This window comes from Solanum dulcamara, chromosome 12, assembly GCF_947179165.1.
Source record: "Solanum dulcamara chromosome 12, daSolDulc1.2, whole genome shotgun sequence".
Taxonomy (NCBI): Eukaryota; Viridiplantae; Streptophyta; class Magnoliopsida; order Solanales; family Solanaceae; genus Solanum; species Solanum dulcamara.
The window spans coordinates 30059580-30071277 of NC_077248.1; the positions used below are offsets into that span (position 1 = coordinate 30059580).

The 11698-nt window shown below is 34.7% G+C and overlaps 2 protein-coding genes across 2 annotated transcripts; one reads left to right on the forward strand and one right to left on the reverse strand.

Moving 5' to 3' along the window:
* The first annotated feature begins 4530 nt into the window (after positions 1–4530).
* LOC129877107 (uncharacterized) lies at positions 4531–8964 on the forward strand. Its single transcript, XM_055952589.1, has 4 exons — positions 4531–5805; positions 6406–6648; positions 6750–6841; positions 7904–8964. Exons 1-4 carry the CDS (start codon positions 4846–4848, stop codon positions 8679–8681), a joined length of 2073 nt encoding a protein of 690 aa, XP_055808564.1. The 5' UTR covers positions 4531–4845; the 3' UTR covers positions 8682–8964.
* Positions 8965–9590: 626 nt separating this feature from the next.
* LOC129875704 (transcription factor RSL3-like) lies at positions 9591–11001 on the reverse strand. The gene is made up of 5 exons (XM_055950970.1): positions 10513–11001; positions 10271–10450; positions 10114–10179; positions 9958–10023; positions 9591–9686 (listed from the first exon to the last, which is right to left on the reverse strand). The coding sequence occupies exons 1-5, from the start codon at positions 10999–11001 to the stop codon at positions 9591–9593; spliced, it is 897 nt and encodes a 298-aa protein (XP_055806945.1).
* Positions 11002–11698: the final 697 nt, after the last annotated feature.

Genomic DNA, 11698 nt, shown 5'->3' on the forward strand with positions numbered 1-11698 from the left:
GTATGTTGTTTGTAAGTTTGTCACCTTAGGATATCAAAAACATATTTTCTCTTTTTATGTTTCTCAAGTGTTCGAATAAAGACTTGAGAGAGAAATTTTTAGTGCCTTAGGAAATGTTTTAGAAATTGTGAGGGAATGGGGGAAGTTTGAAGGATTTGGATAGTTATATGCGGTTCAAAATATTCCAAAACGACACAGTTTAGGATTAAAAGAGTAGAAAATGACCAAAATATCCCTAAATTAATTCCATTGAAAGTGACCTATGTACAGGACCTACTGCCCATAAGACATTCTAAGATACGTCAGAAGACCCCATAGAAACCATTTCCAAGTTCCAAAGCTACTTGAATTGGCCCTTCGACCCTATAATCCTAGTCGATGGGTTATCAAAGACTCTATGGATCGCCAACTTCTCATTTTGTACAATTCCAAAACTCCAAAATTCAACTTCTTTGAATCTCAACCAATGATTCATCCAATGATCCATAAGACTTTTTACGGTTCATAGGACTTCTCGTGGAACATAACTCTAGCTACTAGAAATTGCCTCTTCCTCAGGACCTTTCCAATATCCCTATTTATGGATTGCAGGACCTTATATTGTCTGCAGATCCGCCCATAACCTAATCACCACTTAGACAATTTTTCCAACTTCAAGACCTTACCTCTGATACCATACTACGGTCTATAAGTCTTCGTATAGTTCGTCGACTGGATGGTAGAAAGCTGAACCTATAATATTTGTGCAACATTTTCTTTGTTTCGACTTTTTAGCTTTTGGGGTCTTACATTAAATTAAGATCACACTTTCAAACTATGAAATTATGTTGATAATGCTGGTTGGTTTAGCAGAAACTATATGCTTCTAGTTATAGCTAAATCATTGGTTATGGGAAAAAAACTACCCAGTAAAATTTGATATGAGATAAATTTATTTAACATGTAGTAGAACATGTACGCATCAAACCAACAAGGTTTCCCGATAAGTATTGGTTTAGGATCGGAGACCAAATAATTTTTGTCTAAAGTTTGAACGTGCGATGTCTGATTTAATTATTTTACCACGCACAAAGATGGAGCCCTAAATGAGGTTGGGGTGAATACTAATTTTTTTAATATTAGGGAGAAAGATGATTGACAGCTGGAAATTATGTGTGGGATGAATTATTTAGATTCTCATTAAAAAATGATTGAACTTGAAGTTCAAGAGATAATTCAATTGGAAAATATTTCAAATCAATTACCAAATGTATTTGCTGATCCTATGTTATAATTCAACTACAAATGCTCTAATAAGAAGTAAGGACAAAGTAAATGGCACGCTTGTAGCGTAATAGATCAACCAATTCCAAAGATAGAACTCCTTGAAGAGGGAGAGGAGCAAATGATCAAGATGGTCAGAATAATGAGACAAGTGCTTTAAAAGAGCACCATGATATAACACTTCATAAAATCTTACCAAAAATTCAGGTACTTGAAAATGATGAAAACATGAAGAGATTTCAATAAGTTATATCGCATTGGAATAGAGTCAAATGACTATTAATGATATCTTTGATATGAAGTAGCGCTCAATGCTATAGATGGTGACGAGTATACTGAATTCAAATCTGTCATATAGTGTAGAAAGATAAATGACTGGTCAAATAAAATACACAATTCAAGTATATTTTGTTTCACTTAGAAAAGTGATATTTTAGACTTATAGTCCATAGATCAAGATATAATGTTAGTAGGGCACAAATGAATCATAATGTGAAAGTATAACTATAAGATATAACTTGCGCCACAGGCATAAAGGGTGTTTGCAAAACTCCTAACATTATTAAATGGAGATATATTCTACTGTGGTGTATGCAATGAAGCTTATTTCAGTTTGACAATAGCTGAAATACTTGAATACGTGTAACGAATGATTGTGCTATCTAGCTAGACGATGAAGGTTATATGAAAATTCTTGAAGGATTTTAAAAGATTTAAAGTGATTCCATTGAGTACCTAAATAGTTGTGAATTTCTTACCTAAAGAAAGATTAATTTCTATCTCATGAAAATGATTAGAAAAATTATGTATTAGTGTAATTTGGTGCACTTACATATTATTGATTATGCAAATTCTAGAAAGATTATTTGATCTACATAACAAAATTTATGTGAGGGAATTGTCATATTATAATTCAAATTATGCCAAGAAACTAACAAAACAAGTGACTTAACACATAGAAGATGTGTGATTTTCTTTGAGAAGAAGATATGAGTTTCAACAAAACTGAAATGTTCAATCTTGGAGTAAGAAATTAATTGATTATGTAGATGCAGGTATTTATTCGATCTGCATAAAGCCCTATCTTAAATAAGTTATTTATGTACATGTGGAGGCACACGAATATCTTGGCATTCAATGAATCAAATATTAGTAGCCACTTCTTCAAATTATGCAGAAATAATATCATCCTTGAAGTAACTCGGGAGTGTGTTTGGTTGGGATCAATAACACATCTTATTCAGGAAATGTGTGATTTTTATTTGAAAAGGGATATTTCGACCGCCATGTAAAGAGATAATGCTGCATGTATAGTTTGATTGAAGGGATAATACATCAAAGGAGATCGGACAAAGCATATTTCATTAAAATTCTTTTTCATACAGGATCTTCAATAAAATAATCAGATAGAAGTTCAAAGACCTTTCCAAGTGATTCTTGCAGAATTATTCACTAAATTATTGCCAACATAAATATTTGAGACGTTGAGATATAAGATTGGAATGCATCATCTACGAGATATCAAGTAAAACTTTTATTGGGGGGTTGGGGGATGGGGTAAAATATGAGTTGTACTCTTTTTTTAACCATCATTTTGTCCCAATTTGATTTTCTGGTAAGATTTTTAATTAGGTAGCATTCAAAGTGTATTATGAGGTGTGTGTACTCTTTTTCTTCACTAGACTTTTTCCCATTGAATTTTTCCTATTAAGATTTTAACAAGGCACATTATATAGTGACATCCAAGGGGAGTGTTATAAATTAATTGAATTAGTGGATTGCATGTCCATTTACTCAATACATGAACTACTTACATTCATGTATATATATTCTCTAGGTTCTATGAATTATTTTGGATAAGAATGTATCTATTAATTTGTGCATTTAACATAGTGGCTTTTAGAATATTTTCTCAACTTAGAAATAGGATTGTCATTCATCATTGTACGTGACACTTGAAAACATTTGAATAAGATGATCTCTACATTCTACTCTTCATATTTTTGGCATATATTTCTTGTAGTATATTGCCTATGTTTTATAACACAATAAGGTATTTGGTATATCAATATCTTTTTAAAAAATATATTAAATATTATACCAAATACCAAAAATTTTAAAATACATATAAAATTTCATAATACCAAAATTGTGGTGTCAAAATTTTTAGTGTTTTGTACAATAATTAATTGTTATATCAAAGTACATGTAGAGTGTTACGCAAAGACTTGACTTGTGTACCAATAGAACAAGATTGCGCAGAAGCAGTCCGAAGGATTTTTGGAGCCACTACCAATTGGAGAGCATCCATGGAAGAACATGACTGCAAAACTTATCACTTGTTTAGTAAAGTCCTATGATTATGGCATTATCACGATGGTCATGGATAGATTTTCTAATTACGTCACTTTCATGTCTGCCACACCAGGTTGACAAACAAGGAAGTTGTTTACTAAGGAATATCATTAGTGATCGAGACTCCCACTTCTGGAAAATTTTAAAGGGAGTTGTTCAACATACTTGGCATGAAGCTGCATTTTCCCACTAGTTTCCAATTGCAAATGGATGGACAGACGAAACGAGTGAATGCCTTAGTGGAGTGCAAGCTAATTGAGACATTAAGTGAGCGTGCATCAGAAAGATTGGGCAAGGCTGTTAGATATCGCCCAATTATCTTATAGCTTACATCGGAGTTAGTCCACGAGGCAGACAATGTTTGAGCCAGCCACATGGCAACAATCACAAACTGCATATTAATTACAAATTGTGTTTGAGGGAAAGAGTTTGGATGTTTATCATATGCCCAAAGATTGGAGGAGCAACTTGATTCTATCAAGTCCTACTTGAACTAGATAGTTGAGCGGATGAAGAAATTTGGGTCCGTAAACCGCGTCGCACAAACTATAGAATTCACAACATGATTATGATGAATTTAGCACAAGATAGTTTAAGTTACTGTAAGGTATACACTAAAATTTGATTCACATGTACGAGGGGATCCTTACGAATAGTGGCGGACCCACCTTGTTGCTAGGGGTTCATCCAAACCCTCTTCGGCAAAAAATTATATCATTTATACATGGTTAAAATAATTTTTATGTATACAAAACACATGTCGAATCCCTTTTGACTAGTTCGTATGTCTGTTTATTTATATTTTGAACCCCTTATTCAAAATCCTGGTTCCGCCGCTGCCAAGTAGGAAAGAAGTCATGCAAGCTTGAAGACTAAGGACGTGACACATATCCAAGAATGTAGGAAGCTAATAATTGTGTATTGGTATTGCATATTGAGAAGAAAAAAGAAAATCTAATAGTGAACCGTTTAACCGTTTTTAACGACCTCTTGTGCTCGCGCTTTCCATGCCATCTCTTTCATTCATTATTTTCTTCCATAGCCATTCCCTTCTTTGGGGTCAAAGCTAACGCGTTTTCTTCATAGTTTTCTCTGAAATCATCGAGTCAGTCAGCACAGAGACCCCCAAAATCGGATTTATACATTGCTACCTGAAATTCTCTCATCGGGTTTATCCATCTAATTTGCTCTCTTCCCTCTGTCATGTTATCCATTATCTGAATCTGAATGGTTTTTGAGAACCTTCTTTTATATTTATATAGCCTTATTATTACCCAAATTGGATTGTTTTGGTTAGTAACCTTGGTAGTGGGTTCTTATCAATCTTTGTACATGAAAATCATGGCGTCTTTGAAGTCTGGTGTTCTTGTAAAGTTTCTTGAAGATATGAAAATTGGAGGTAATGCCTCCGATGATGAAAAAACCATATTGTTGCAAATCAGAAGCATCATTCCTGTCCTTGAAGAAGGCGATCTTTGGCCTAACAGAGGATTTTACCTCAAAGTTTCAGATATTTCTCATGCAATATATGTTTCTTTGCCCCAAGAGCAAAATGAGATGATTCTTGCAAATCAATTGAAATTAGGTCAATTCATTTATGTAAAAAAATTGGAGGATGCTCACCCTTTTCCGTTGATAAGGGGCGTAACGCCTCTCCCTGGTAGGCGCCCATGTGTGGGAACCCCTCAAGACATTGATTCCGTTGCAAATGTAATGAACATTCTTCAGGCATCTAATTCTGATTGTATTGTTGAAAAAACTGTAATTTCTGAGAATAAAATAATTGAAATCCCTTCCAATTCACGAAAATTGGCTCGTAGATTATCTGATTCTGATGGGTTTAAGAACAAAAATGATCATTTGGAAAGTAAATCTAAAGGCAAATTTCGCTCTCTCAGTGCTTCAAAATTTCGTTCAAGTGACAAGACGGTGGGCTTGGATTGCACTGCTAAAAGATCTGATAGTGAGAGGAGAAATTCTCATCTTTTTCGGGAAATACAAAAAAGAAAGAAAAGATCTTTTGACATTGACAGTGATACAGAGAGCATATTGTCATTGGTCTCATTTTCGTCTCATAATTCAAAGAGAAGAAGTTGGAATGAGTCGGAGATTTTGGAAGTTAAAGAAATTTTCGATTCTTCAGTTGTCAAGCACGATATCAGACCACCTCGTAGTCACAGTCCAACTGTGAGTGCTAACTTATCAAATTTACTTTCCTTCATGTTAATTTTTCCAATATTGTTGTGATAATTTGAAGTCTATAAATATTTATTATGGCAAGGTTTGTACTATCAATGCATTTTCTAAACTGGAGTATAAGTTTTAGCAAAAAAAGTAGCATGGTTTTGCTAGTAACTTGCTTGAACTGAAATTTAGATGACTTATATCAAAGCCTGGCTAAGGTTTCTGTATAGATTTATGCAACTAAAATCTGATAAGAAAGCAAGCTATGTTGATATAGGCTTGGCATTTATACTGCAAAATCATAATTGATGCATGTTTGTGTAGTGTCTGCAACTGTCCGGAGTAATAGCCAGTGATTAGGGTCCAACATGGACTTCAGAAAGAGATACATTTTCTTTACATTATTGTAGACTGCTACATCCTGTTTTCAATTGATACTATGTATCATATTTTCACGCCACAGATTGATTAAATTGTTCCCAGTATACTTCTCTTTCTGTTTATTCAGCATCTTTTGAGCTAATTGTCATGTTTAACTATTTTAGCATACTCTTATTTGTGGTTTTTCCTTCAAGTTCATGCTTATTCACTTTATATAGACAGGTTTCGTCAGTTCGTTCTGTAAGGTATGATAGCTCCGATGACAATTCAAGTTCAATACCAAGAAGAAGAGGAGTAGGCTCTGCAAAGAAAATGAAGAGTTCCACTAAGAGCAAAGCTTCTTTCTCAAAGATAAACTGTGAGCAAGCCTCAGAGACAATTGACCGCTTTGCTAATGACAGACAAGGGGCAGAAACTGGTATATCATGGGACTCACTCCCCTCGAGCTTGGTGAAGCTTGGAAAGGTAATAAAATCATGCGAAAATTACTTCCGTTGTAATACTTGCATGAGTAGTTGAGTGATCTACATTGGTACTGACGTTTGTGATTTTTCCTTGTACTTCAGGAGGTTGTAAAGCAAAGAGACATCGCTCTGGTTGCAGCTACTGATTCTTTGCAAGAAGCGTGTGCAGCTGAGAGGTTGCTCAATTCCTTAAGGTGGACTTTCTGATACAAATCTTACTTTATTCAAGATGAGTTAGGGTGGATTAAGTAGAAAATTTCATGATTATTCTCTCTTTTTGTCTTGCTTCTTCTTGTTTCAGTCGGTTGACTGATTGTTTCTGTATAATATGAGGCCTCAGGTCACTGTTGTGAACACTTTTCATTGTTCTTGATTTTTGTCTTGTCCCTATTACTTAACATGGCCTATATATAGTCCTGGGTTGTAGTAGTAGAAAGTAGGATCTTGAACTCTAGGAACTGTCTAGGTGAAGCTAAACGAGCTAGTAACTATTTCAAGTTACATCTTTATATCATCCTTACTTCTTATATCATTCTTGGATTGTCTTTTAATGATCCATAGCACAATCTTCACAAGCAGAGAATGGTTACATATAATATTAGACATCCATGTCAAAATAAAATCTATACCAGTCATAGACAGGCATCGTTGGCAAGTGATGATTATCATGAAGAACAACGTCTGGATTGTTTCAAACTATATAGCCTGCTTCAGTAGATATTATCATGGTTATTTTCGCTAGTAAAGACCATGAAATGTAGTAATGTACCATTTTACCATTTTCTAAAGAGGAAAAGACCTAAGGTAGAGATAGAGATAGCACCGGGTATAAAAGAATTAACTGAGAGGAGTTCATTGAAATGGCTTACCACCCAGAGACACAATAAAGGGACTTTATTGGCAGTTTTCATGCCAGAAATGGAACAATTTTAAAGCATATGACATAGTTGTGGTGAGAATGTTAGGATAAAATTATCTGTCACTATCTAATACGGAAGAAATAAGGCTTCTATTTGGATAGTTAATCTTTCAGGTCATGAGCTGAAATATTTCTTAAGTGCATTTCCAACAATCTATAGAAGCTACCGATTTCCATTGCGCGTCATTATATTGTTTTACCATTACTAAATTAATACAATGTATTGTCTTATTGTTTTAAGTGCAATTCCTGTGTTACTTTCTTTTCCCTTTTCACTGTTATTCCATTCCGATGGCCCATATTGTTGGTGCTGAGTAACACATATTTCTTTCTCCAGCAAGTTTTCAGAGTTCCATTTAGCTGAACAAGATGATCTCCAGCCTCATGTTGATAATTTTTTTGATCTTCAAGATGACATGGCTCAGACACGATTAATATTACAGTCACTTACAAATATAAGTCCACTTAGAACTTCAGGAGAAGCTGCTCATTCAACTTATAACACCAGTTCAGTTAAGGAAGCATTGACCATTGCAGTTCAGAGAAAGAAAAATTCATCCATGTGGATAAAATCTGCTGTGGCTCTTGATCTTTCACCATGCTCCACTGTTCTCAATCCAATCCGTAACACTATGGCTGTCACCAATACGCCGAAGAAGTCAAGCATATCAAATCGAAGTACCAAACCTAATGGGTCATATATTATCAAATCACATAGGAACACTGATGAGATTCCCTTCTTATTGTCGTCTGACAAAGATGAGCAGCCTGACTGGACTAGAGGAAGCACAATGCCTACAGCCACTTTCCTAGCTTCTTCATTGCAGAACGAGTGTAGAAAATTGTTTTTGGGACATGTAGAGAAGTACCTAGATGAGGTTGAAATAAAAGCCTCTTCAATGGTAGTAGATAGTCAAATAGCAGAAATGATGTATAAGGTGAAGAGAGTCAATGATTGGTTAGATATGATAATCAATAAGGAGGCGAATGCTGGAAAGGATGGAAGCTTCGATGATTCAGAAATTGAAGTTTGTCAAAAGGTAAGGAACAAAATATATGGGATCTTACTGAAGTATGTTGAGAGAACTGCTATGGCTTTTGGAAGTAGCAGTTAAAGGCCTGGTGATATCAAACTTGAAGACTGTATATTGAAGCCACAAAGTTCAGATATAAGTACAATACTTGCTACGTATAAAATGTGAGAGTGAAAATGTATACATGCATAGATCTTCTCTAAGAGATGATTTGTGCATCATTTTTTTTTTCATTTCCACTCTCCTGAATACTTGATATTTCTTAGTATATCTTAACACTGTTGTCTGTGCAGACATCCTGTAAATATAACTCCACGTAAATGTGCAATACAGATACTGAGTCCATGATTATGATTTATGAGTATTTCCGGTTTAGCTTTTCTAGGTTTGAACTTTGAAGTATATTAATATTGTTAGTAGTCACCTGACGAGCATTTTCATGAATTACGAACAAGAGAAGGAAAATAACCATCAAAGCTATGTCCTATGTTTGAGTTGTATTTTTTTCTGAAGTAGTTGTAGTAGCTGTTACATTTATTATGTCTTCCTTCAAAGCATGTTGGAATAACTTAAACCGATCCTTGTAGCATTTTTGCTGCAAACTTAGGCTCGTGGAAATACCACAACAAAATAGAAACAATCAGGTTCATAATTGATTGCCTAACATATTGCAAATCATTTATAATTACAGATGATTTCCTTTTGATTTCCATAATTCAGTTTGTATATAATTAATGCCTCATGACACCCTAAGAAATGCCATAAACACTAAAAACCAGCTCCTTCATCATGTTAAGATATTCAGTCAGAGATGAATGATTAGTCTCTCATGAATAAGATAATAATACCAGTTGATAGGTTGAATCTTTATAGACACCATTACAAAAAATGACAATGATTCTTTATCTCCCTGTAATCTGTATGATAATGCCCTCATCAATCAATTGACTAATGTACAATAAAACCACCATATCTTGTGAGCTCTCAACATTATGATTTTGGAGTTCCTATCTTCAGATTTAGGCCAATGTCCATTCCGTTGTACGCAATCGGAGCATACATCCATAGGTCATCAGAGCTCAAAAGCTGTAGATTCCCAAACAAAAAGTCCCATATTAATTAAAATCATCTCCTGAGAAGCAATGAACATAATTGGTATCATTAGTTTTTAGACAGCCATGGCGTTATTTTGACTATTTTATATACTGTTTTCACTTCTTTTATCCCACTAGAGTTCTTTTTCTCTCTGTACATGAATATGCAAGTCTTCTTTAAGGCTAAGAGAATCCATAAGTGAGAATTTTTTGTGTGTTCAATGAGTGAAATCCTAATTTGTGAAAGGGACAATAAGCCTTACTTTAATTTGAAGTTGCAAAAAATTGATATACTGGACTGCCTCTTCAAGCATGGTGCTAATATCAACCTGTCGTCAAATATTTTGACCTTTCAGGTTCAAATATTCTAAGAAGATAACAAGATCTTTAATGCAATTTTAGTGATTGACTTCATTTACCTTGGTTCCATTAGGGACTAGACTCTGCAAGATCCTCAATCTTTGATTAATTCTCTCTCTTCTTTTCTGTAAAGAGGAAAGATAGATTCTTATGATCACATATACTAGATGATGGAGAAAACAAGCAAAACTAGGTGGTTAACACGCAGTTAAATACCCTTGCATACAAGGTCTGGGGGTCAGTTGCTGAACCTCTGCAAGCTCTTGATTTAGGTACATTAATAGATTCATCTTCTGAGCAGCAACTAATAGAGTTCTGCCTCTGCAGTGCAGCCTTGTTTTCCCCATCAATCTCTCTAGTCTTTTTCAGCTTTACGCTTCTCTTGTTCTTTGGGACCTATATAAGAAAAGAAAGATCAGCTGAAAACATGAAATAATAGTTCACATGATAATACTCACATCCTCAAGCAACCCGCGGCATCTCTTTTGTTTAGATCTCTCTGGTGGACTATCCAGTACTTTGTCTTGCAGAAGTTTTCGCACTAGTTCAACATCTCTTCCTAGCTGCAATACATCTTTAGGAATGTTTTCACCAGACTCCATGCTATCATTGCTCACATCTTGGTTGAGGAAGTCATCCACTTCAATTAGATTGTAATTAGTAGGCACCTGAGAGGGTGAACTTGTGTTTTCACCTTCCACCATACTATGTTCCTTTGTTATTGAACTTCCATTTCTCGTCAAGATTGACCGAACATGACTCTGGTAGTAGCTTTCATGACTTGGAAGGGAAAATTGAGAACCACTACAACCATTATAACTAGAAAAATACATTGAAGTAGTAGTATTGTCAATGTTATTAGGCTGCCAAAGCAACTGAGCCATGAAATAAGCCTCCTGATCAGTGGAATACATTCCACTCCATTCCTCTTCAGATACAGGCTCCATGTTCTTATTCTAACTAAGAGCCTGTAGGGAAGTTAATGTCGTTCTTCTATGTTATTAATTGATCATAGAGAACTCAATATGGTCGATGCGTAGAGGCACATATTTATACCAACACAAATGAAGACTTTATATTGGGACTCAGTAACCAATGATTAATAAGCAGAATATGCTCCAACAAGTAATCTAATAATACTTCAATCTCTCTGCTTTATTTTATGTCAAAAAAGGCATTTCGATGCACAAAACATCTTGTGTTCGGGTAAGGACTGCACCCAAGAGGTGTGAAGTAGACAACCCATCTTAACGCAAGCATTAATGGTTGATTTTACGGCTCGAATCTATGACCTATAGGTCACACAGATACAAATTTAATTTATGTCACTTTTCAGATACAAATTTAATTTATGTCACTTTTTACATTTAATTTTTTTTAAAAAAATGACACCAATCTTATATTCCGTAATTCCTTAAGTTAAAATTTCTTATTCACTCTTATAGCTATGGAAATGCCATAACATGTTAAGTTAAATACTACAAATTTTCAGATATGTTTAAAATTTTGTGTTCAATTGAATACTGTCATACAAAATGAAATGGAGAAGTATTGCTCATTTGTCCACAATATGGACCAAGTACAACTCAACTCAGAAGACTTGGTTTAACTAATTATGGACAAAATGATGAAACCCTTCCGAGG